The 27,985-nt window shown below is 35.1% G+C and overlaps 1 protein-coding gene across 1 annotated transcript in view; it reads left to right on the forward strand.

Annotated features, from left to right (window-relative positions):
• STON2 (stonin 2) overlaps window positions 1–27,985 on the forward strand; it is a 190,946-nt gene that overhangs the window by 43,570 nt on the left and 119,391 nt on the right. The window contains exons 2-4 of the mRNA XM_051977463.1: window positions 1,911–2,158; window positions 4,099–4,374; window positions 27,619–27,816. Coding sequence (XP_051833423.1) covers window positions 2,071–2,158; window positions 4,099–4,374; window positions 27,619–27,816 — 562 coding nt within the window. The 5' untranslated portion in view covers window positions 1,911–2,070. The remainder of the gene's footprint in view (window positions 1–1,910; window positions 2,159–4,098; window positions 4,375–27,618; window positions 27,817–27,985) is intronic.

Below are 27,985 nucleotides of genomic sequence, written 5' to 3' on the forward strand. Positions count from 1 at the left end.
CATCCTTGGGAGATTAATGAGTTAATTAAAATGTTTGGCAGCTTAGCAGAATTTGTGAACTTTAATAAAAAATAAAGCTTTTTGGGGGGGAGTAAAATAATAAAACTTATTGACTTATTTCATAAATTTTGCATCATTTCTTTCATCATTGGAGGGCTTTTAATATCCAGTATTTTACCACAATTACTTCTTTTAGGTGATTTGGCATTGAATCTTTAAAATTTTGACAATATTTCTTAAAGTCATCGTAAGAAAAACACACTTATTACATAGATTACCAAATGTATCTTTAAAAAATAGTCCATGTTTCCCAAGACTAGCCTTTATTATATTCCATAGGATTTCTATGAAGTTTAAATTAGGTGACTTGCCAAGTAATTGAAAATATTTATCTTCCTTTTTTGGATAAACTTCTTAACCTTTCCTGGGATACACAATGGTATGAGATAATATTCCATCTCCATTTAAGTACTTCTATAATTCCAGAACAATTTTGCTTCTCCAAATAGCAATATAATTATGAGAGTTCATCATTCTTTAATGGAGACAAGGAAGTTTAAAAATACTAGAAGTTTTAAAATTCCCAAAACATTTTTAGAATGGATATAAAGACTTACCTGGACTTGTTCTGATAAAAATTTTGGTTCTCACTTGAATTCAAAAGTAAAATTTGCCTTTTTTCCAATTTCAATTACTTTAGTCTTTGTATTGCCTTGCCCCCATGATGAAGATCTTTTGTCATGGTAATGAGTAGCAGGGTTGTTATTTTTCCAAACTGGACTTCTCATCATTCTTCTAACTTCAAGAGACTATTCTTTACTAATGACAAATCAATAACAAACTCGCTAGCTACCAGGTCACTTTAAAAAGTCTTTGCTTATTTCTGGTTAGGGTATTTTGTTCCATTCGCTTGCCAGGTCTTGCTTTTTCTTTTTCTTTGTTTTCATCCAATTTTTTTTTTCTTTTTGGTGAGATTAATCTTCAGATCCTTGAAATGCTTTGTCCAAACCAGAAAGCGCTGCATTATCTCTAAGTCATTGATATATGTTTTGAGAGCTACACCATCAAAGCTGATTTAAAGGCTAATTTTTTTGAGGTCCTAATATGATACCTCCTAAATTAGGGCAAGGGAATTGAGTGAAGAATAAAGTAAGCAAAATGTTCTCTTAGGGTAGATTAGTTTATCATCTTCAAATGATTCATTTTTGTGAGTTTTTTTAAATAGATCCATGTGTCTATTACATATGTGTTTAATTTTAAAATTTTTTATCATGCACTTAATCATCCACAAACATTCCACATTCAAAGAACAAAATAGATTATATAGAAATCTGTGAATTTATGTTAGTTTACTTTGAAAAAATATATTAAATGTGACAAGATTGTAACAAAATTCATATTATTGTTTTCTTCTGGACACATTTTGGTATTTCAGTATATTTTAATAGATTTTTATTGACATTTTTCCCCATTGTCCATGTTTCTCCCCCCCTCACCCCCAGATCTCCTTCCTAGAGAGCCACTTCTTCATTGTATTTTAGTGTTTTATTAAAACTCTGCTTTTTCTTTTTTCCCCTAATTGCTGAAAAAGCATGATATAGTAGAGAGCTGAATTGGAAACCAGGAAGACCTAGGTCCAATTTTTCTGCTATGTCCTGGCTCTGTGGTCCTGCTCAGTGTCTTAATCCACAGTGATAGTAACCTTCATTGATAGAGAAAGTTTTCTCACTTTGGAGTTACCTATACCAACAAAATCATAGTTCCAGTTTTTATTTCTATATCATTAAGCACTTCCTAATAATAAGTATAGCTGAGCAAAGCAAATTGGCAGATTGTTCATGCCTGAAAGTATCTTCATATGTAATTTCAGCATTCCTTTTCTTTCTTTTTTTTCTTTTATTTTTTGACAGGGTGTTTCCAATCCATCAGGAAGCCTGAGGAAAGAGGGTTCGATCTCTAAGAAGTAATTATTACTCTACCTGTTTGGCCACATCATTTACTGCTTTCCTATAACTGAGATATTGCCAAAGAGTCTAACTGAAATCAACTGTGGAAAGATGCATCTCTAGTATGACGACCCTTAGCAATGTCATCGCCACCCACCAGTCTGAGTGGGTATCTTTCAATGAGGAGTCACTCTTTCCTGTTACTTCAGAAGGTAAAATCTCCTCTTATTTCCTAGAGTTGAAAAAAAAAAAGACTAATACATCAGAATTTTTTTGACTTCTAACTCTTTAGTTTTAGCCATCCATGGAATTGGTCCTCGTATTTAAATAAGGTAAACTAGTCACTAGAAAGACATCCATGATCTACTCTTTCTTCCATTTAGTGGACTAGAATATCATATCTATTTCTGTGACACCAAAAGATAATCTGAAAAATCAAATTCACTTCTGATAATAAGAAATTTGTTCTCTTTCTCCAGGCTCTGTAGTTGTAGAGCACTTCATCATCTTGGGATCATAGTATTTGGACTTGGAAGGAGTATTAAAGATAATTTAAAAATAAAATTTAAGATAATTTTACAGGTTGCATTGCATTGTGCAGTTATTTTCCTTCATAGCAAAATAGCTATCATGCCTATTGTTATTTTTCTGTTCTTTTTGTGAAACTAGTAACACGGAGCTGTTAAATAACTTTTCCCTCAACACAGGATTATGTGTGAAGGCAAGGTCTAGTAAATTTCAGTCAGTTCAAATCTCTTGGTTCTAATATTTACTATTTAGTTATTTCTATGCTTGAAAATGATGTTAATTAAATATGAGTTGGTCCTTTTTGTTTGGATTAGCTTAGGAGAAAACTTTTATTTATTTTTCTCAATAGCATTTTATTTTTCCAAATACATGTAAAGATAGTTTTCAACTTTATTTTTTTTTTCCTGAGGCAATTGGGGTTAAGTGATTTGCCCAGAGTCACACAGTTAAGTTCTGAGGCCAGATTTGAACTCAGGTCCTCCTTACTTCAAGGCTGGTGCTCTATCTACTGCTCCACCTAGCTGCCCTATCAACTTTAATTTTTGAAAGACTTTGTGTTCCAAATTTTTCTCTCTTCCTCCTTTACCTCTTCCCTCCCAAAAGCAGCAGTAAATCTGATATAGGTTTAATACATGCAGTCCTTTTAAACATATTTCCATATTTGTTACGGTTATATAAGCAAAATTAAACCCAAAGGAAGAAAACCACAAGAAAGAAAAAGCAAAGAAACACATTTTTAAAAAGGTATAAATACTATGCTTTGATCCACACTCAGTCTCCATCTCAGGAGAAAACTTTATAGAATGACAGTTTCAGAGTTGGAAGAGATATCAGTGTCCACGTTGTCTAACTCATATCTTGAAAAGAATATTCACTTAAACATATCTGAGAAGTGATTGTCTAGTCTTTATTTGAATCAACATTTACAATGAGGAGGCAGAGGGGAAGACATACTACATTCCAAGGCAGACCATCCCACCTTTGGATAGTTTTAAGTTTTACAAATTTTTTCCTGATATCATACCTAAAACTCTCATTTTAATTCTACCCATTGCTCCTTATTTTGTCTTCCCGGACCATGTAGGACAGAAGAATCAGAGTTGTGGCTTGTTATCAGAAAGTCTGGACTTTGAAGCTTGTCTTAACCACCCAAATATTTGCCTACTTAGCAAGCCACTTAACATCTCTAAGCCTTACTGTATTCAACTGTAAAATGAAGAGATTGGACTCAATTACCTCCAAGGTCCCTTTCACTTCTTAACTCTATGATCCTGTGTCTGCTATCTCTTTGGGTACTTGCAAATAGTTCTCTTTTCCTCTGAGACTTTTCTTCTCCAGGTTCTTAAGTTCTTTTTCTTTAATTTTACTAAAATCTTGTTTGAATATTAATATGGTAACCACTATATCATATGTATATTATTTTTAACTTAGGCCCATTATTAGAGAGAATGATCACATTAGTATAGAACTGGATGAGTAGGTATTTTTCTGCTGCTTCCTTCCCCCATTTCTTTATTAGAAATCTTTATAGGTTTTTTTTTCCCTGACTCTGTCTATGTCTTCTTTAAGATAGTTCTGAACAGTGAACTATATTGAGATATCTGTGTTTTTTTCTCTGTTTCAGGTGATCCTGAGAATCTTGTTCCAGGGCTGTCTTCTTCCTCAGAAAGGTCAGAGAGCTCCTCTGGGGAAAACCAGACACTGGATGGAGAATCTCAAGATCTCTCTCATTCAGAGCAGGGTGATAGTTCAGAGAAACTGGGTCTCATCTCAGAGCCATCATCCCCACCTGACAACCTGGTCCAACCCAAACCAGATTTGGCCTCCGCCATTAGCACTTGGGTCCAATTTGAAGAAGATACACAATGGACCAACACTTCGACAACTCACAAAGAAACAGGTGGGGCTGGTGGGAAGGGTAAGAAAAATTAGATACCAAACTAGCTTGGGAATTTTTTCTGTGGGAAAAAGTTCTATATGAGTATAACTGATACTCCTCATTTTGCTTCTCTGAAAATATTGATTTAACCAGTTTGAGGGCTGCATACAGATGTAAATTGGTTTTATCAAGAAATTAGCTTTTGTACATTTAAGCAAATTGTGTAATAAGTCAGATCCTTGTCTTTTTGAATCCTTTATCCCTAGCCTTGATTACTAATTGTGTTTGCAAATATGTCTCTGGGTATCTACTAAAATCTTTTAACAATGTCTCAATATGATCCATAATTCTTAAAGGCTTATTTAGGAAAGCAAATGCCTCAGAAGGTCCTACCAATCATTTCTATTCAACAAACACTTATTAAGCACTTACTATGTTCAAGTCATAGTACTGAATACTGGGGACTTAAACCCAAAAAAATAGAGGTTGTGCTGTAGGGATACTACATCTACAGATACAAATAAGCATATGGTGACAGATTCTTTCATCTGAGGACTTATTTGCCCAATTGATTCACCCTGAATTTTGGAAAGCTATTAGATTTATTCATCCACAGGAACTCAGGAAGGCTGTCTTCTCAAGTATAAGGAGATTAAATCTGTATAGACAAGGAAAGTCCCAGAAGAAGTAGGTGGTGCAATGGATAGAGCACTGGGCTTGGAAACAGGAAGTTCAAATCTGCCCTCAGACACTCACTAATTGTGTAACCCTGGGCAAGTCATTATCCCTGTTTGCCTCAGTTTCTTCATCTGTAAAAATAGCTGGCAAGCTATTCCAATATTTTTCCAAGAAGACCTCCAAAACAAGTCATGAAGAGTTGGACACAACTGAAGAGACTCAAATCACAGAGAGAATTGTGAAGTATGTATATATAAACAGTAGGCACTGGAATTATCCACTCAGCTCCTGCTGAACTAAATAGTAAATGTTTTTAAATGCTAGAATTATACCTTATTCACCTTTTTTTCCATATATTTCAGCAGTTTTATTCAAGTACCTAGGGCTATAGTATGCCTGTAGTCCTTACAATATTTCTGCAGGTATGGAGTATTTTGCTTATTGTAACAAATTAGTGGTAACTGTATAGCAGCTGATTCGGGAATAACTCCCACTTCAGTTATGAATTTCTTCCTGCGTGTTATAACACAAATCAGCTTTACTTTTGGTGATATTATATGGGGCATATGAAGTGAACCTTTGCCTACCAATTTTTTTTTCTCAAAGAAAGTAGTATATAGTAGTATAAGTTTTTGGCTTTTCTCATTCTTTATTCCTGAAGTTCTATACTAGGTGTCCAGAATCTTAATGAAATTTTAAGCTATTAAAGGATTTTACATTTTAGAATATCACTAGACTGTCTCTAAACCATAAACTATTAAACCTTAAAATTGAACTATGACTTTAGGAACATAATGCATAATCTAACATATTTCTTGTCATCTATTCCTTTCTTTGCTTTGAGGTTCCTGAAGAACATAGGTAGTATTTGTTGATTTAACTCTAAGGGGGTTAATGAATTCTTCATAGAATTTCTTCTGCCTGTTTATCCTCTGTAACAGGTGTTTCTTCCTAAGTTGCAGTTATTTTCATGGTGGAACAATCCTGCCAATGGCAACCTTTTCTAGTACAGGCTGCCTACTCCCTACTCCCAAGAGTCAGCCCAGATAAATATGGAGAGGCTTATCACCCCTGGTTTGTTTCCTTGATGATAAATTCTTTGGCCATGGAAACCCATGAAACAAAATACAAAATTATCTTCCAACCTGTGCTACTTCTCCAACAATAATGAAAGTATGGTGGAATGGGGGGGGGGGGGCAGAGGCCACTCAAAATCATACCATTTACAGACATTGTCCTTATCCAATGACCTATCAAAAAAGTAGTGTACTATTTGAGGAACTGAGCTTCATCAATATTTTCCTTGTCATTATAAATGAAACTGGAAGAGAAAAGAAAAACTGTAGCTAAAAGGAAGGAAGAAAGGCTCATAGCCTGTCTTTGGAGAGGCAAAAGAGGGTTAATAGAATCTGTTTTATTGTACACCCAAAAAGTAATGACAGCAAAAAGATTCAATATATTTGGGTATCTCCAATTGTAATGTTAATTAAAATCTATAAAACAACCATTCTTTAAGTAGGTACTCAGTAACTAGTAATAATAACACCCCATATATATGTGTGTGTGTGTGTGTGTGTGTGTGTGTGTGTGTGTGTGTGTGTGTGTATATATATATATATATATATATGAAGTTTTCACTTTTATAGACATTATATTATTTGATCCTTTCAATGACCTTGTAAAGTATGTAGGGGAGGAGACAAGTGTTCACATCCAGATGTCAGAGTTGGGGCTTGGACCCAAATCTTCTAACTGCCAACTCCAATATTTAACTAAACTAAAATTGAACTCTTCTATCATTATGTATACTATTTACCAAATACTCATCAGCTTCTGCAAGGTACTAAAATTGAATAAAGATATAATTTTTACACAAGAAGTCTTGATACAGGTCAATATCCTTCAGTGTTGATCCAATGTATATGGTTCACTAGAAATGAATAGGGAAGCTCTGTTTCAAATGAATATGGGATGGAAAGGAAGAAGGCCATTGGATGTAGTAGAGTTTTCCTTTTTTGACTTCTTGGCAACTCAGTGAAATGAATAAAATACAAAATAATTCTTAGTCCTATGTGGACCATTTGTGTTTTTGGAATGACAGTGTCAGAATGGGAAGAAAGAAAGCAGAGAATTGTAGAACATCTATAAACTTGAATGCGACTATGGTATTTGTCAAAATATGAGATTCTTATCTAATAACCAGTGAATAGCTATATTATTGAAAAAACTGAATCATCTTAATCTTGACATTCTTGATTTAAACAAAACCAGAAGAAATAAGGAAGTTTTATCTAAATGTAAAAACGATTCAGGTTCTCCTTTGAAAGGCAAATAATGTCAGTTCATCAGCAAGCATTTATTAAATATCTACTATGAGCTAGGCAATGTTCTAAATACTAGGAATGAAAAGAAAGGCAAAAGATAGGCTCTGCCCTTGAGGACCTCACAAATAAGCAAAGATGTATGAACAAGCTATATGCAGGATAAATAGGCAGTTAAAAAACCAAGAGAAAGTGCTAAAATTAAGAGGATTGAGAAAGGGTTTTCTGGAGAAAATATTGTTTAGCTGAAGAAAGGACTTGAAGAAAGTCAAGGGAATTTCCTCATCCTTAGATGAGGAAGAATGAGGGATAGCATGAGAAAATTCCTGCAACTAAGAGATATATCTTCTTCATGGAACAGCAAGGAAGTCAGTGCCATTGAATCAGAAAGTACACAGAAGATATAAAAAGAAGAATACTGAAAGGAGCTTCGAATACCAGAAGATTTTATAATTGATACTGGAGGTGTTGGGAAGCCACTGGTGTTTAAAGACCAGGGTAGTAACATGTTCAGACTTGCATTTTAGAAAAATCACTTTAATGACTAAATGGAGGAAAAACAGGAATGGAAAAAGACTTGTGTCAGGCAGATCAACTCGGGCATGAGAACATAAGGGCCTGTACTAGAGTGGTGGCAATAGCAGATGAGAGATGGAGGTACATTCAAGAGACATTGCAAAGCTGAAATAGAGAACCTCTGATAATAATTGGACATGAGGGAGTAGGGGATGTGACTGATAATGAGGAGTCAAGGAGGACAAGTAGTGAGCCAGGGAGACTAGTGGGATAGTGGTGCCCTCAACAGCAATAAAAGAATTTAGAAGGGTAGAGGGTTTGGAGGAGAAGATAAGTTAAAAAACAAGTCCAAAAGGACTTGTTGGGTGTGAAATGTCTGTAGACATCTGGTTCTATGTGTCTAAATGGCAATTGAGGATGCAAGACTGAAGGTATGCAGGAAAGTTAGTGCTAGATAAGTAGATTTGAAAATCATTAGCACTGAGAATAATGAAATCTATTGGAGCTGATGAGATCATCAAGTGAAGTAGTATGGACTACCTCATAAGAGGTCTCATAACTGAATATAAGGGGGTCACAAAATTATGATTTATTATCAATAAATATTTGATTTGCATATGTATTTTGTTTATCTGTATATTTGGGTTTGTTTAAAAATTTCTCAGATGAAAAGGGATTGCAAGTAGAAAAAATTTAAGAAACTCTCTAGAGGTAGAAGACAAGAATGCCCAGGACAGAGCCCTTTTGGACACCAAAGTCAGTGAGATGAGGATTTAATAAAGGAGACCAAGAAAGAGATGTCAGATAGATAGGAGGAAAACCTGGAGAGAATAGTGGCCTAAAAACCCAGGGAGAAAAGAGTATTAAGGAGAAGAGGGTTTCTACAGTGTCAGAGAATACAGACAGACATTAGGAGATCATTGATTTCTTTGGAGAGAGCAGTTTTAGTTGAATAATGACACTAGAAGCTGGAACATAAAAAGTCAACAAGAGAATAAGAGAGGAGGACATAGAGACACCTATGGAGATGGTCTTCGCAAGGAATTTAGCTGCAGGTGGATATAGAATGATAATTTGTTAAGATGGAAGCATCAAGTGAAGGTTTTGGGAGGAAGAGGAAGATGTGAATATATATATATATATATATAGTAAGGAATGAGCCAATAGGCATATTGAAAATAAATGAGAGTGGGATGTCAGAGGGGGACAATCTGTTGGAATAGATGGAATAGAATTGGATCACTTATGAGGCAGAAAGGTTTGCCTTGGCAAGGAGGGCTTTTTAGGTGAGGCAGGGGAAAAGGAGGCAGAAAGAATCTGAGTGATATGAGATGAATAGAAGTAGAGATGGAAGAACCATCAGCAAATAGCCTCAGTTTTTTTTCAGTAAAATAAGAGACAATATTCTCAATTGAGAAGGTGGAATGAGGTGAGGTAGCCATGGGAGATTTGATGAGGGATGAAAAGGTTTCAAAAAGCTGCTGTGGAGAAAAAAAGTGAGTTAGGTAAAGGATTGCTTGGCAGTACTGAGGGCCCAGTTGAGATCGTATAACATAAATTTATAGTAGATGTCATCAGAATGATTGCATTTCTCTTCCATTGTTCAGCAGAATGTGTGTAGGAATGAGGATGCAGAAGCTCAAAAGCTAAAGCTTAGCAGTACAAGATTGGCGATATGATAAGGAGACCAGAAACTAAAGAGAAGAGGACAGTGTAGAATTGAACTAGCACATGAAGGGATTCAAGGAGAGAATGGTGACTGCAGGAGTGATGGTCTGAATGATAACCAAGGCATCAAAGGATTGGAAGTCACACTGTAAAAGAGGAATAGTTTAGTATGGGAAGGTAAAGGTGGAAAGCCAGTAGATTATAATTAGGTAAAAGAATTTCAGTATTTTTTGAACATGGAAATGATGCACTTGTAGGTGATGACAAGATAAAGGCTATGACCATCTTTGTATGGGATGGGAAATGAGATAAGTTGAAGAGCTGGGAGGTGAGGGTTTTTGAGAATGTGTCACTATCATGTTGAAGTCCTCTAGTATGAGGGTAGGAGTTGGGAAGAGAGAAAGATGTAAGCCAGATATTAACTCATTGAGGAAAGAAGGGGAATGTTTTTTGAGGTCTGTAACAATAACTATTGGGATTTTGGTTGGGTAGTAAGTATGGATTGTTTGGACATCAAAGGAAGAGAGATTGTTGATTGATGATGGTAGGAAGAGTACTTGGAAATGGCAACGATGAGCAAAGAATATTCCAATTTCTCCACCTTGAACAGTGATCAAGGCAATGAGTGAAAGGGCAGCCTGTACTAGAAAAGGTTGCCAGAAAGGGTATACCAATAGGGATGAGATGGAACTGAGGAAATTCAGGTCTCATTGACTGCCAGAAAATGGAAGGGAAAGATTTAAAATTGAGGTAAGTTTGTTGCCTATGAAGCAGACATTCCAGATGGCACAGTGGAAATGGTGGGTAATATTGGGAATTTGGGGTAGGAGAGTTGGGGTTGATGGGAATAAGGAATTGGATGCTAAGGGATGGAGAATGTGGTATGGATGAGGACCTCCGGGGTTCAGAATCAGTGAAACAATTAGGGAATATCCTGGTGTATGTTAATCATCATTAAGTGAAAGGTGCCTCTCCTCTTCCCAGAGGAGACTAGAGATCAGGCAGAAGATACTTATAGCCCAAGATGGGGGGATGGAAGCTTCCTTCCCAACTCTGAGATCAGGCAGGAGATGGCAGAGCAGAATGTGGAAATAGCACTGGAACAACAGGAAATGAAAGACATGAGGCCCTCTGCTGCCTTTCCTTCTCTTCACACAGCATGAGATGGAAAGCAAATGAAGTTCCTGCCTTATCTCTCCCCTTCCCACCAGAGGCTAGACATCAGATGTGCTAGAGAAGATGGAAGTTAACTCACACAGATGAATTTTTGCACCCTGTGCCAGTGCTGACTTTTAGTGGAGCTGCCCAAAAGCAATAAGAAACATCATTTCATGGGACTTTTAATTACTTTGCATTATTATGCTTTACAAAAAGACCTTGACAATAATTGCAGGTCATGCAACTATAGCTATAACAGAGAATGAAAAGGTAAAAAGATTCTAATGAAGACCTCAAGAAGACCTTCTAAATTTAATCAACATTTATTTTGATATACTCTATTTTTAACTAAAAAATAGTTATAGATGGGGATAGCAGGAAACATATTGGAAAACATGGATTAAGAAAAAGATTGAAAAAAAGGTCAAAATTAATCGACCACACAGAATCCTTATTCTTATACATCATGAAAACCTTCTTTAAGGGGGAAAAAATAGTAGGCAGTGGACCTAGTGAGCACTAAATAACATTGAAATTGATCATATTTTAACAAACAGAAAATGACTTGTTGCTGATATAGGAATTGTTCCCTTATCTGTTGTGTAGTAAGGTCAGCAGGTTGTTAGGAAAGAGATTGAAATTAGCCCAAAAGAAAAAAAAATTTTTTTAATTTAAATTTAAACAACTCCATCCTGATCTCTTCAAACCAATTACTGATGACAATGGGTAATATAAAGAAGAGAGAGCATATATATATAACATAATAATTTCATACCTAAAGTTAATTGATAAAAATCAACTACCAGACAAAATCAAAAGAGCTTAAAAAATACTTCTGCTCTGCCACGTCTTCCAGATCCATGTCTTCTAACAAATCTACCAGTCAGCTCTGACCAAGAAACCTAGATCTAGAGACCTTTGAAACCCACAATGTAGCAAGTAAGCATTCAGGACAGGACCTGACTCAGGTCCTCAGAGACCTAATGCAGTGGTTCTTTACACTGTACCATGTTGTTTCCACATGACTGTAGAATTTATCAGATAGTTTGGTCTGATACATGACCATTTTCTACTTCCACAAGTAGAAGCCGCTAAATGGTATAACTGGTAGAGTGCTGGGCCCAGAATCTGGAAGACTTGAGTTCAAATCCACTCTCAGATAATTACTAGGTATGTAACAAAGCAGAAGAGGCAATTAAAAGGCCAACATGCTCCTCTAGCTGAGCTCCTTGCTCTAAGTTCCATGTGGAAGCAGTTGACATATTGCAAGTTAGAAGTTCTTTCTTCCCCTATCCCTCAGAGAAAGTCCCAGAATTATATCATACTACCTGGAGAATAAGCTAGAATCTATCTCTCTTTTTTAACTGCTGTGTCCCCACCCTCACTGCCATCACAGGGCTAAGGGGGGCATTTTGTCATCTTAAAAATAGCTGAGCCAACACAGATGGTAGCTGGAAACAGGCAGCACAGCTCTGTGCATATTCCATGGGTATAATCCCCATTATATATGTGTTTAGGACAGAGAGCACAAATGGACAAGGAATTGGGCCAAGAATTAAATATGAGGAGGAAAGCATGCTGAATTGTCTTTGGGAAAACTTATGCTACATTAATGACCCCAAACTTTTCCCAGAAACAAAGGACCATCTTTTTCATGGCAGTATTCCACTAGCCATGAGTCATGGAATAACACAGTCTGTGAAGAATTAAAAGTGCATATCACACAAAGGGCATTGGAGAGGTGGATGTAAGCAAGCTGTTATATATAACAAATAAGAAACTTTAAGACACTGGAGTAAAGATACATATAATTGAAAAGGAAGATGGGCTGGGCATGAGATAAGGAAAAAGCTAGCAAGTATCCAGCAAGAGTGTTTGTGTAGAACTAGCTAGCATTTAGTACTGATTGTTATAGAAGTAACTTCCTTGTGATGTTAAGAGAAAACCAAAAGCTTCTAGTGTCTTTGGTGGATCCTCATTCATAGAACTAATAGAAAGATTTAGACAACAGTTGCCAGGAGTGAGGCTGATTGCAGCCTCCATTGTTGGAGAGAATAGCCACACTGATGAAATCACAGATCTGAGAAGTAAAGATTATTGATTTCTACTTTACAGAGTAGATTCTCCTTTCTTTTTTGAAAACTGGAATAATAATTACACTTTTCCAGGACATTTTGAGTTATCCAAAAGGAAAGGCAAAGAGTCAATTTGTGTGTGGCTTTGTTGGTTTGTTTCTTTGATTTAGCTGCTCCTATTTTGTGGCTGTCCCTGCCCAAAGACTGAGTGTCCTTTATATTGGTATGAACCTGAAGGATGTACAAGGAATATATATATATATATATATATATGTATATAAAGGTATGCAGATATACAGAATGTGTGTACATATATATATGTATACATACATATATGTACACACACATATAAAATGCACACATGCTAAGTACTTCATATTTTTTATCATTTAGTCCTCACAACAACATAAGAGGTAGGCACTATTATTTTCTCCATTTTACAGATGGGGAAACTAAGTCAAATGGATGTTAAGTAACTTGCCCCAGCTAGTAAAGTCTCTGAGATTTGAGATTTTAACTCATCTTTCTGACTAGGCTTGGCTCTTAGAAAGAGGGGAAAAGGAAGAGAGAGTCAAAGAGACAGAGACAGAGAGAGATCCATATATACACATAAAGCATATATGTATAGAGATATATGTGTTTATAATATTTAATATTTTGAGGGAAGACGATTCATGACTAGTATGACTACTATTAAAATATTATCAAATTGGTTCTATTGGGTTCAGATCCACTTAATGCTCATCAACTGCCTTTTGATGACTTTTTTATTAATAGTATTTTATTTTTCCAAATACATACAAAAATAGTTTTCAACATTTATCTTTGTAAAACCTTATGTTCCAAATTTTTCTTCCTCTCTCTCTTCCTCCCTCCTTTCTCTCCAAGACAGCAATATAGCATAAGTTAAATATGTATAATTCTTCTAGACATATTTCCATATTCATCACACTGAACAAGAAAAATCAGATCAAAGGAAGGGAAAAACCCTGAGAACGAAAAAACAAACAAACAAACAAACAAACAAACAGAAAGGTGAAGATATTATTCCTTGATCTACATTCAATCTCCATAGTTCTCTCTCTGGATGTGGATGGCACTTTTCATCACAAGTCTATGTGCCTTGAATCACCTCATTGTTGAAAATAGCCAAGTCCATCACAGTTGATCATTACATAATTTTGTTATTCCTGTGTACAATATTCTGTTGATTCTGCTCACTTCATTTAGCATCAGTTCATGTAAGTTTTCCCAGTCTGAATATCTGAAATCAGCCTGATTTGATAACTTTTTCTTGATCTCTTGAGAGGAGTAGTTTATAATTGAGTGAGGATGAAGAAAGAAAATAAAATAATACACTTTTGTTTAGGCCTGCACCTTAATGTTCTACTCTCCTAACCATTTCTGATATGGAAAAGTAAAAGATTTTACTCAGTGGATGCCCATAAGATCATAGAATTTAGAGCTGGTAGGAACCTTAGATATCCTGTAATCCAACTTTGTAGAAGAGGAGACCAAAGCTAGAAATATGAAATGATTTTCCTCAAATCACATAGTTAGCAAGGGATAGAGCGGGGATTCCAACCCATGTTCTATGACTCCAAATCTTATTTTCTTTCCCTATATTACTAGGAAAGAACAACTTTTCAGAAGTATCACTGTAAAGCCTGAACTTGAAATTGATCTATTGATTGGCACATTCAAAGTAAGAAACTGTTATGGTGGTAGTGGTAAGAAATGAAAATATGATTCTATATTTCCTGATTATTTCATAAACCTGGATGAATCCTAAAGAAAATCCCAATAGAGATTACAAGATTAGGAACAATGTAATACAGTAAAGATTTATTAAGCATCTACTGTGTGTCAGGCCCCGTGCTAAGTCGTAGATAAGGTTTCTCCTCTCAGAGAGATTGCAACAAAATGTTAAAGAAATAACAAAACAAAAGAAAGCTGAAAAGGGAAGGAAAAGTGCCAAAGGGTACTCAGTCAGAGAAAGGGGGAGGCAAAAGTGGGGAGCAGAGAGGTATAATGAAGATGTGTGAAGTGTGTAATAGAGATTTCCATATTAAATCATCATCATCATGAAAAAGTTAAAATATTATTATTGCTGAATATAGTCCTGAGTCATGTAAATAAATTCTAATCCTGAAATCAGTATTTAAGAAACCTAGGAGGAAGTGCATAGGAAATGAAAATTCATTTCTGTGAACAAAAAGACAATGTGGGAATTGAGATATATAAGAAAAGATATAGAACAGTATCAGCTATCACATTCCTGCTTTTTATCACCAGCTGAAGAAAAAAAAAAATGATTCTTAAAGGAATTTTCTGCCACATATAATTCCTTTCACAAGCTCCTGTCATGAATAAAAGTAGTTGGTAAAGGTAAGAACAAGTTGAATTGTAAAGAATTATAATGAGCAGACTATCCTGGAGAACTGATAACAAACATACTTTCTGTAAACTGGTCTGGGATTATGAATGAAATCCCTTATCACTTAGTTGATTACTGTTTGCTCTGTTTTATGCTACTTTTCCTTTGTTACAAGGAAAGATTCCTGCTGGGAAGGTTTCAGTGGCAAATCAGTGTGATATTAAAACAAACAAAAAAATGCAACAATAAAACTTTAAGAAATAAAATGCCCGGGTTTTTTTTGTTGTTGTTGTTGGTATTGTTGCTCTGTTTTGTTGTTGTTTTAAAGATAACACACATACGTCATGAAGGTCTTTGTTCAATTCTGCCTGGATTTCCATTATATCTTCTAGATATAATAGATGCTTCTTATACTTCCCAAGTCTTCAGGAAGTGCTTTTTCTATTGAGAAGAAACTCTAAGTACTAGAAAGAAAGCCTTTTGTCTTGTCTAAACTTTATGTATCTTCTAACCAACCATCTTTACACACAATAAGTACTTGATATTACAATTTTTTTAAGGGAATAAAACTTTCAAAGTTGATTTTTTTCAGATGTGCCTCCAAAAAAATATTCTTTCTGCAATAGGTCTTGTGTCCATTAAAATATATATAGATTATATATATATACATATACATATGTATATATATAATTGAAAATTTTAGATTGACTGTAAAGATGTGTTTGCCTCAAAAAAATGTAACTTTATCTTATGATTTGGCTATTGAACTCTGTCTACATTGTGGTTTTTCCTACAAAGAGTTAAAGTCAGAATTTAAAACAAAGCATCCTGACTCCTAGGGGATTAACAAGTAGCCACTACTTGTTAATCACTCTGTACTTCACAGCAATAGTGTACTGGGCTTTCCAAAGATCCAAGCAATCTGTGGTATTCATTACATCTGATGCAAATAGATAAGGCTGCCCTGATAGTTAGGCATAGATTTTAGCCAGGAATTTAACTCAGATCAAAAGTCTTAAAATTTTTATTCTTACCTAATAAAAAATTTTCATGATGCTCCATTTTCCAGTCTTCGTTTTCCTAAAAAAGTTTTCCTTTCTGTTTATCTTCTTAATTCACTTCAAATCAGTCTTTCAAGACTATTTAATATATACCTTTATTTAAAGACAACATGCAGTTATTTTTAAATATTTTTCAATTATATGTAAAATGTTTTTAAAATTTTGAGTTCCTCCCTTCCCCTACATCCTTAAGAATGCAAGCAATATAACACTGATTATTAATGTGAAGTTATAGAAAATATTTCCACATTAGCCATGTTGCAAAAGAAAACATATAAAACCCAAGAAAAATAAAGAAAAATTTGCTTTAATCTGCATTTTTCATCATGGATCTTTTGGGATTATTAACAAGCATTATTAAGCACTTAACTAGGATTAGGCAGGGCAGCTAGTGACAGAGTAGATAGACTCATCTTTTTATTAAAAAAAAAAAAACAACTTTTAATTTTCAAAATAGATACAAAGATAGTTTTCAACATTCACCCTTACAAAACCTTGTGTTCCAGAATTTTCTCCCTTCCTTCCCAATCCTCTCTCCTAAACAGCAAGTAATCCAATATATGTTAAACTTGTGTAATTCTTCTATACATATTTCCACATTAGTCATGATGCATAAGAAAAATCAGTTCAAAAAGAAAAAAATGAGGGGGAAAAAGCAAGCAAATAACAAAAAAGGATTAAAAAAAAAAAAAAAACTATGTTGTGATGCACATTCAATCCGAAATGAATGCAGACGGCTTTCTCCATCATAAGACTCATCTTTTTAAGTTCAAATCTGGTCTCAGATAATTTCTGGATACGTGACCCTGGGCAAGCCACTTAGCCCTGTTTGCCTCAGTTCCTCATCTATAAAATGAGTTGAAAAAGGAAATAGTGAACCCCTCTCATATCTTTGCCAAAAAAAACCCAAATAGGGTCATGAAGAATTGGACTGACTAGGAAAAATGACTGAACAACAGCAATAGTGCCCATAGGCATTATTCCTAGGTAAGTTTTAGAATACAAATAAAAGTACATAGAAAGACAGTCCTGGTCTTCTGGAAGGTTGCATTCTAAAGCTAATTAAGTAAAACTTTCCTCCCACCCACCCCCCAGAGACTGTTGTGAATTTAAGTGGGTTTTGACAAACAGGATATTTGGTATAGAATAGAGGATTTTGGCGCTTTGGGATATGTGGGTTATATGTATGCAAAGAGGGATGAGGTTGAAAAAAGAAGCAGCAATCTTGGGTTTTTTTTTTTTTCATCTTTTCATTAGTATCATTAAGATTAATAAGTGGAAAATCCATTTTTTCTTTTCTGGGTGTGATTCTGTTCCTTCCCTCTATGTATTTCATGACACTTGCATCTTGTGTGCCAGGAGCATTCTGTTCCAGTATAACTCAGGTTTTTGGGTTTTGTTTTTTTTTAAATATTAATGGTGATGTATTCTGATGCAAATGTCTTAAGAGAGTAGTTTTTCTCTAGGTTGTACCTTTCTGAAGAATTCATTTTCTATTTGGCTTAAAACAATATTTGGAAGAATGAGAATGGATCTCTGCTTTTTCTTGGATTTCAAGTATTTTCTCAGTGAATTATGCAACAGCTTAATGTCCTATCATGCACTAAGAAATAGGAACAGAGAGTAATTTCACAGCAAGGAACTTGATTAAGGAATAACTTCTAGGTTGTCCTTAACCTTCCCTGGTTTCCATCTCTACACTTTCTTTGTAGTAAATCCAGCAGTGTGTTGAAGTCAGTGTCTGAAGGTGGACTTTAGGTTCCACACACACACACCTAAGGAGGCCTAAATGATGCAAAAGAAGGTTGGATTACGGCCTAGAATGGGAATGTACTATTCAGCCTAATTAAAATGCACGAAGGCTGTAACCATAGTGGAGCTGGAGACAAAGAGGCTGTCTCTAATGTTAAATCTCTTATTTTGTGTGGTTTGAATAGCCAGACCAGACTGTCTGGGGAACTTAGTGAGAGTAACAGAAGGACAGAGCCAATGAAATTTTCAATAACCATTGAGCAGCCCCAATGGCAAGGATATTAATTTCATTGTGTGCTGAAACATTCTGAGGTTGATTGGATAACCAAGAGCAACCACTTGGTGATGAGAACAGCCCTAGATATGTGTAAAACACTAAAGAAGGACAATCCATCTATGATTTTCTTTAAAATTCTAGCTAGGAGAGAATATAAGAGAGAAATGCCATCTTGGTCAGATTCTTAGCCCAAGAAATAGGAGATGAATAATCTCTTTCAGATAGCGTTTTTAAAAAAAAGGCAGTAGCCTATTTTTAAAATGTTATATGGGACTGGAAAGGAGGTACAAACATCAGGATCCAAAGGATGGCAGGAATTAGGAGATAAAAAAGAGCCTACCCCTTGGGTCTAATGTAAAATAAGAGTGCCCTCTGGTGCATGATTGAAGCCACTCTAAACTGACTTAAATGATAAAATTAACATCTTTTGTCTTGAAGGAGATGCCTTCATGTCTCTCAGTGTTAAATGTTTTGTTTGTTTGTTTGTTTTTTTCCTGGAAGTGGTAGCAAGCAGAACCTTAAATATTATTTTGATACCTAAGCTTAAATTAATTTTTGATCCTTTTTGGAGACATGTGAAAAAGCACAGGAAGAGAGAAGAGTGGTAATAAACAGCAGTAGTCTGAACTACTTTGTTGAATCTAGGCATTTTTTCTGAACCATGAACCAAACCAAAGTGATCTTTCCCCCTTACTTAAAAAAAAGTCAGTCTAGTCAACCTGTTCAAAATTGAATTGACTCAATATGCTATATTTTCTAAAACTATTAAAATGGATAAATCATAAACTTTCTGCACCTCAGCTTCTTCAGTAGTAAAATAGTCTTTGGTAAATGGTAAAATAGTAAAAAAAAAAAAAAAAATTTAATGTAAAATAGAGAAAAATTCTTCCTTTGATGTCTTGTAGTCCTTAACCTAAGATGCTATGATCCTATTCTCGAAGATGAACTGTTATTTTGTTGTATTTAAAACATTGAAGAGGGAGGAAAGAAGAAGCAAGGCAATATTTCTTAATTCACCTACTATTTGGCAGACCCTATGCTAAGTACCTTACAAATATTATCTCCATATGTTCCTCACAAAAGCCCTGAGAGGTAGATACTATTATCTTCATTTTTACATATGTGGAAACTAAGGCAGACAAGAATTAAGTGATTTGTTACATATCTGTAATTTTCTGAGGGTGGATTTGAATTCAAGTCTTCCAGGTTCTGGGCCCAGCACTGTATCCATTGTACAATTTAGCTGCTTCTATTGTGGTGAAATAGAAAATGTTCATGTACCAGACTAAGCTATCTGACCAACAAACTCTACAGTCATGTGGAAACAACATGGTATACATGTAAAGAACCACTTCATTAGGTCTCTGAGAACCTGGGTCAGGTCCTGTCCTGAATGCTTACTTGTTTTATAGATTGGGTAACTTCTTTAACTACCTAGGATATCAGTTTCTTTATCTGTAAAATAAGGAGGTTTGAAACATATGGACTATGAGATCCCTTCTAATTTTAGATCTGTGATTTTTATGATCAATCTCTCCAAACCTCAGTTTCTTCAAGTACAAAGTTAAAGGATTGGAGTAGGTGACCTAATGCCTCATTGCACTCACAGAATTAGAATTAGGAAAAGACCCAGAGGTGATCCATATCAACCAATACTTGAATAGGATATATATCTGCTATCTATTCCTCACGGTTATCTAGGCTTTGCTGGAGAGCTTTCAGTAATATAACCCACTATCTCCTGAAGCATTCTCCTTTTGGACAGCTCAGATTATTGGGTAGTTTTCCCAGACATCAAAGACAACTTCTACTAATCATTTTTAGTCCTTCTGCCTTTTGAGGCCAAGAAGAAATCCAGTATCCCTTTTATATGGCAATCTTTCAGATTCTTGAAGACAGTTATCATTACTTCCTATCATATCCATTGCTAAATATTCTTTCTAGTGAAACATTCTCAGTTCCTTCAACTAGTTCTTGCATAACCCTGGTGTCTAGTTCCAATATCCTCCTTGTTGGCCTTCTTTATATCTAATTTTTTTAAAAGTTTACTCAAAGCAAAGAATGTGCATATATTCCAAAAATGTCCTAGTATAGGATGCTTAGACTTGAATGTGGACAAATTGATTTAAAATATCAGGATAGATTTCCTTGATAATTTCCTGAAAGTTGATGTCTAGGCACTTTTTAAATCTTGGTTTTAGGTAGGCCAATAATCTTTCAATTAACTTACCTGAATCTACTTTTTAGATCAGTTCTTTTTCCAATGAGATACTTCAGATTATTTTCTGTTTTTTCATTCATTTAGTTTTGTTTTATTGTTTCTTGATTTCTCATAAACCATTAGCTTCCATTTGCTCAATTCTAATAGTCAAGGAATTATTTTCCTCAGTGAGCTTTTGTTACCTCTTTTCCCATATGACCAATATTGCTTCATAAGGTATTCTTCTCCTCATTAGCTTTTTTAAAATTTCCTTTTGCATTGGTAAAATTAATTTTCAAATTCAGAGAAAGACTCATTTGTGAGGATGTATCCAGTTACCAATAGAAAATTTAGCCATTCAACGAATTGGAGGAGGAACATCTGAAACATTTGCTTATTGGGAAGATACTAAAAACCAACAATCCTTTTTTTATCTCCTTTCTGTCTTTTTGGACCAAAAAAATGGTGTTTTTTTTTCCTCATGTATGGAAGACATTTTGTTTTCTGAAATACCCCACAAAACTAGCCTTCTTCTGTTAGACTATTTGAAGTAATAAAAACAATTATTTAGCATTTTTATTTAGGACTTTAAAAGTTGCAAAGCATTTTATTTGTGTCTTCTCTTTTGATCCTCATCTCAATTCTGAGAAGTAAATATCATTATTATTCTCATTTGACATATGAAGAACTAAGGAAAAAACAGATTGACTGGTCCAGGGCCCCACTCCTAGGAAGTGTTTGAAGTAGGATTTGAATTTTGGTCTTCCTGACTACATATAATATCCATTCCCATTACTTCCATGTTGTCAACTTTTATAGCCCTCATATCCCAGTTGGTACGACTTATTGAAACTTATTGAAACCTACTTATGTTTGTAGATTTTAGCTAAGAGCTTTAAATAGACTGATGTACTTTTCAAAAAAGCTAAATTCTTGGCTTTTCATTTTTTACTTTCCCTTTGAATTCTCAAATAATTCCAGATTGTTTGATTTTCATTTAATCAAATAGATGAGGAAAGCTAATCTATCCTTTTATGATTACAAGCTTCAATTCAGTCAATTGTTCCTATCAAAGGGGTTTTCCCTTTGGAAAATGTTATAGTGGAAGGAGGAGAGTTTTTTTGAAAAACCCACACTTTGAGGATCACTAGGTTCTATGAGATTAGGATTTGTAATGATTTCCTGGCTGCATGAGGTATAAAAAATCTAACTGATGAAGGTGACTCAAGATTAAAAGAATTCCACTGTCCTTTGAGTCAGTATCTTTCTGACCTGGTAGACAACAACCAAGCTCTTTGAGAGCAGGATCTTTTGTAATTGTTACTACAGTTGTTGTTTTTAAATTTTAAGTTATTAAGTAAGCACTTAGGAAAGGACTTGATTGGTGACTGATTAATGGATGGGAAAGTAGTTGAGATCTTTGCTTGTTAGAATCAATGTTGTATCCTTATTGATCCTTTTTATGACTGGGTAAGCTTCTCTTTGTTAAATATTTTATGGCCCACAAATGTGTTTTTGTGTTCTAATTCCTAAGCTGAACCACCAAACAAGCCTAAATTAAGCCTAGTTTAGAATAGCACCAAATTGGCAATCTAGGACAATTAGAGCATTCTGAGCGTTAGCCTACTTCCTCCAAATGAATCACTGGTGCAACCACTTAGTACTTCTTTAGATGAAGTCATAATTAAACTACAAAAGAAAGTGAAAATTGAACTAATCTTATCTATAAATCTGCCCATTAGCTAATGATGTGGTGAATATATGGCCTGTTATTGTATCAAAATCTATAAGGAATATGTATCCAAAACACCTTTAATGGAGATGCATCATATTCTAATTACAAGTGTTAAAAGATATTGTACTGTATTTTATGAGTGATTTAAGGAATGTTCAAGGATAATTTTGACCATATGGGATTTTTGTCTTATTGACTTTAGAACTTAATCCATACATAGGAATTTATTTCAGTTTAACTATCTACCAAGTGGCTCAGAATTTTAAAGAAAAGATACCATTAGTTAACAACCCATGGGTGGCTGCAAAATGGAAAAGCACATTTGAATCTGTCTAATGTTTTTCCATTTTATGGCAGGAAAGGGCTGGAGGCAGGGGATGAGGAGCATGACAAGGTGACAATAGAATCTTACTATTCCATAGCATAAATATCCCAGGCTTGACTTTTGGGAGAGAATCAATTCCAAGCCTTTTCAGCTAATTTTATGGTCTGAGTGAATTTCATTAGGGACTTAAATAAATTGCCACATTAACGGATTTCTAAACTGACATAAGTTAGCAAATGTGTTGAACCAGGCAAAAGCAATTACTGAGCTGCGTTGACATCTGGCTTCCCTCTTCTAGAAAGAGTTGTTCTTTAAGTTCAGCTTGAGGCTTGTTAAATATAAAAAGATTGAGAAGATCCAATGAAACTAGCCAGAATGAAAATAATTAATACATTTCCATCTCTAAGTAGTAGCACTGGATTTACCATCAGTACATCTAGCTTTAAATGACCTTGGCCAAGGTTTTTTACCTCCTTTAAGCTTAAAGTTTAGATGATTTTATTTTTCAATAAAAGTAGAATTGCATAATATAGATATTGTAGAAACACATAGGAAGCGGATATTATTCGTGACATGCCTTCCCCATGGTGATGGCAGTAACAGTGTTAAAAGGGTATCCTCCTAATTGAGAGGAGCAGATTAAAGGGTGTCTTTTGATCTGTAGAATGAAGATACTTACTGTTGGCTAGTTGATTTCTAAATGACATAGTCCTAAGATAATAATAATATTTTTTACAAACATTTTAATGGCATATTATGATAGCTAATATACAGTGCTTTAAAGTTTATAGAGTGCTTTGCAAATATTAGCTCATTTGTTCATTTGATTGCAGTATGTTTTTATGGGTTAGAAGAATTTATGTTCCTTTTAGTTGTCCAAATCAACATAAAAATGTCTCCTTTTGTATATGGTTGAGGAGGGGAAGAGGTGGAAGGAAACAATATATCTTATCAATTCCTAAGCTTAAAGATTGAAAACACTTTATTATTTTTAAAATAGATTTTAAATAATGCTATTAACTTTTTTCTTATTCTGGGATGTGTTAACATTCTTTTATCTATACATCCTCAACATAGCATATATAAAACAGATATGTGAACTATATAATAAATATGAGCTGGATTATACATATATGTTATCTGTAAGATAAGCATGTGCAGTGCATTTCAAGTTGTACATCCAGGGAATTTAATTTTTAAAGATGAGTATTTTTTGAATATCCAATCAGAAAATACATTCTTCATATTCATCAAACTCAATAAACCTAAATTTAAATTTTTTTTAAATTAACAAGTAGTTGGTGAATTCCATCATCACCTTTTTGAACCACTCCCCAACCTTATAGCCAATCACTGACTGTGTCCCACCCTTTAATCTGCTCCTCTCAATTAGGAGGATACCCTTTTAACACTGTTACTGCCATCACCATGGGGAAGGCATGTCTTGAATAATATCAGCTTCCTATGTGTTTCTACAACATCTATATTATGCAATCATCTAAACTTTAAATTTAAGAGAACATAGTATGATATTAAATTAAACACAAAGCCACATTTCTGAGAAAGGGTGTGCCTATGCATGCTTAACACACCTTATGTACACACTCTTGCATGTTATTTAACAAGCATTTATTAAGTACCTTACATAGGTTCTATGTGTGTGTTCTGCTTTTTTTCTATACTATCTCACAAATGCACTTCTAGCCAGAAGGGTTGCCAACTTCTTTGTCATTTGTATTTTATTCCCTGCATAGGAAAAGGATTCAAAGTATTAGGTGAGATTGAATGAGAGAAATCATTTCTAACTCAAGCATCAAAGAAGGTATTTTGGAGGGAGTGGTACCTGAACTCTACTTAAAGAAAGGGAAGAATTTTCACTGGCAGAGAGAGGGGTGGGTGAGGTGAGAAGCCATTAAAATCCTGGGATTGGAGGACATTGTGAGGCACGATAGGTTACCACACACTGAGATGAGAGCTGTGAAAGCCCTTTGAGGTCTCAGAACACAGTTGTCACTTCAGCAGTATTTCTTCAGAAAGCAAACAAGCCAGGAAACCAGAACTTGCTTGAATACCCTCATCCCATGTCCCTGGTGTTAGATCAAGTGAGGTTTCTTTGGGAAGGATTATTGTCTAATATACTGCCCTAATCATGTTCCCCACTGAGTGTCCGTCTTCACTTCCTAAGGCCTACCTACCTTTTCAGTCTTATTTCACACTATTCCTATTTATGTACTATGAGTTCTAGCTGTATTAGATTACTTACTCTTTATCAGTATAGTTCTTCCCTCTTTTACCTTTGTGGTCTTATGGGTACAGTCTCCAATGCCAGCAATAGACAAAATACTCTTCCACTACATATTCACATCTCTGCCTATTCAAGCCTTCTCTTTTCCCCAAAGTCCAGCACAGTTGCCTTATTTTCCCACAAGGATGTTCCTAAGTCCTTTTCCTGCCTTAAGTCTTTTAGTACCCTTTTGTTCATACCCCCCCCCATTCACTTCTCTTGTTATTTGTAGTAGACTTATCTGTACATATTTTATTTCTCCTACCAGACTGTGTTTCTTGAAATCTGGGATTATACCTTGGTTCATCACTATATAGCTAACTCACCTATGCATGGAACAAACATAATATTTTCCTGAATTTGAATATGACACTTCCAAATGAATAAACTTGCACATGTCATTAACCAGAGATATTCTGTGCTTTTCAGTAAATTTGAGAGGATAAAATGTGAGGGCAGTGACTATGATAATTTTAATTATCTTGCTTTTCTCAGGAAGGCAAGGCAGCTTCCAGAGCTCTGAGTGCTTTGAAACACTGTACTTTTAATCTCCAAATATGATATTAAAAAATGCTGAATTTGGGCCATAAAACAAAAAGAAATAATCCAGATAATATACTTTTTCCCATTAGAGAATTTGGAATACTATATTGTAGGATATCAGATTTGTGGGGAGAAGTTTAACCCAGAAGAAAGAAATTTTTATTTCTAACCAAAAGACAAAGAACAAGGCTAAAACAACAAACAGAGCATTATCTAAGCAGCTAGATGGCTCAGTGTGTAGAGTGCTAGCTTTGGCTTCAGGAAGACCTGACTTCAAATCCAGACTCAGACACTTACTAGCTGTGTAACTGTAAGCAGTCTTACCTCTGACTTAATGGATGGACAAGCCACTGTGGTATCTTTGCCAAGTAAACTCCATGGATAGGTGTAATGTCTGGGCTAGCTTTCTGGATGATCCCTGGATGAGTCTTGGTCTTCAGGTGGAAAAGTGATGAAGGCAGGAAAGCCACCACGAGGCTGGTCAAAGATGGAGTCCTGAGTCTTCTCTGTGTCTGTATGTGAGAGACTCTCTCTTAAATACCTCAGTATGATTATATCACTACAACAACTGAACATGTGCCAACTGCCCATTAACATCACCATCACATTGAGTATATGTTTAGAGAACCATTATCTCATACTGAGTAGGTGCTTAACTATAAGCATCCTGCTACACCTTTTCACAATTCTGACTCTCTACATCTCCTGCTTTCTTTTGTTTTATGCCCTCCCTGGCTTCTCAGGAAAGGAGGTGAAAACACCAAAAAGACAGTGATCCTCCCTCCCTGACTTCTCAGGAAGGGAGGTGAGAACCAAACTCTGAAAAGGTGTACTTAAATCAAGGAAGCAGAGTGCTTATAGTTATAGTATACTCAGTGTGAGATAATGGTTCTCTAAACATACTTAATGTCATGGTGATGTAATAGGCAGTTGGCAAATGCTCAGTTGTTGTAGTGATATAATCATACTGAGGTATTTAAGAGAGAGTCTCTCAGACACAGACACGGAAGGAGTCTCAGACACAGACACAGAGAAAACTCAGGACTCCATTTTGACCATCCTCGTGGCTTTCCTGCATTCATTATTTCTCCACCTAAGGATCAAGGCCCATCCAGAGATCCTCCAGAAAGCTATCCTGGACATTACAGATAGGATTGATGTACTATGGTCCATGAGGTCATATAGAGTCAGGCACAGTTGGACAACTAAAACAATTTTAATCTAGACAGTGGAGGTATGCAAGGACAAATAAAATACTGGTGGTGAGTGGTTTTGTGGAACTTACAGCATAGCAGGGAAAAGTGTGCCAAACACAGATAAGTCTAATATATCATGGGCTTTCTAGCTCCCAATTCCTATTTGCTTGAGAAAATTTTATGTGACCCCAGGTATATAGACATATAATTATAAGTATACATATATAAACATAGATTAAAGTAGGTAATAAAAGTATAAAAACATTGATTGATAATAAATCATAATTTTGTGACCCCCATGTTCAGTTATGCAATCTTTATAGGGAATCATGATGCACAATTTAAAAAGCTTTCTGTTATGATACTTGATTAGTATTTTGTTTTGCTTGGCTATATCCATCTTTCACAAGAATTCTCCCCCTGCAATGGATGGGGTAGTGGTAGAGAAAGAAAATAAATTTTTGTTCATTGAAAAAAAATTGATTGAACTTTGAAATATTACATGAGTGAATAAGAGAGATAAAAGTTAAATGGAATATGAGGTCAAGGGAGAAGAAAGCTACAGATTGGGGAAAGTCAGAAAAGGTTTCCTAGAAAACAGGTTTTGAGTTAGAGGGTTAAAGGATGATAGGGCAACAAAGAAAGAGGAAAAAGGTTACCATTGTAGGTATATATACAATAGCTTTACAAAACAAACATAATTATAAGCTGTACTCAGATATGTAATATTATATACAACACAAATACATTTGCTTAGGAATATGAATGAATTGATTATATTGAGGATGATGATCTATCTCTAAATGCATGAACTTCAAAATGTTGCTGCTAAATTCATTTCTCTTTGTTTTGAGCAAAGTTATAACCTAAAGTCTATGCTAAACTATAAACCTGACATCACCTATGATGTGTCTTTGAATAAATTATCTAGCTTCTTCTTTCATTCTATTTACCCTTCTGTCTCAGATGACTACTTTGAGAATCAAATGAGATAAGAATTATGAAAACTCTTTGAACTCTTAAAGGGGAGAAACAATATCAGTGAAGGTAGCACTATTCATTAATAGTAGTTGCTTTTTTTTTTTTTTTTTGTCTCTAGCCTCACCACTAACCATGTCCTGCTGGACATGTCCCTCTTTCAACACCTTGGGAAGATGTCCCCTCGCTTCAGAGAGCAGCTGGACCACCCACTCTGAGGACACTAGTAGCCCAAGTATTGGCCCATCTTATATAGACATGCAAACTCTTGATGCTGAAGAGCAAACAAGTGGTGGAGCCTCAGGAGCTGATTCTGCTGGTAAGACAAATCAAAGTGAAAGACATTTCAGTATCTTTCTTTCTTTAAAGCTCTCTTATCCAGTTTGGTTTGTGGTATTTGTTAGGACTTTGTTCAGAACATTTCCATCCAAAGTAACATAAAAATTGCAATAAGAAGGTAGGTTTCATTGGATTCACCAGAATTTTAA

Source organism: Antechinus flavipes, chromosome 2 (assembly GCF_016432865.1).
Source record: "Antechinus flavipes isolate AdamAnt ecotype Samford, QLD, Australia chromosome 2, AdamAnt_v2, whole genome shotgun sequence".
Lineage (NCBI taxonomy): Eukaryota > Metazoa > Chordata > Mammalia > Dasyuromorphia > Dasyuridae > Antechinus > Antechinus flavipes.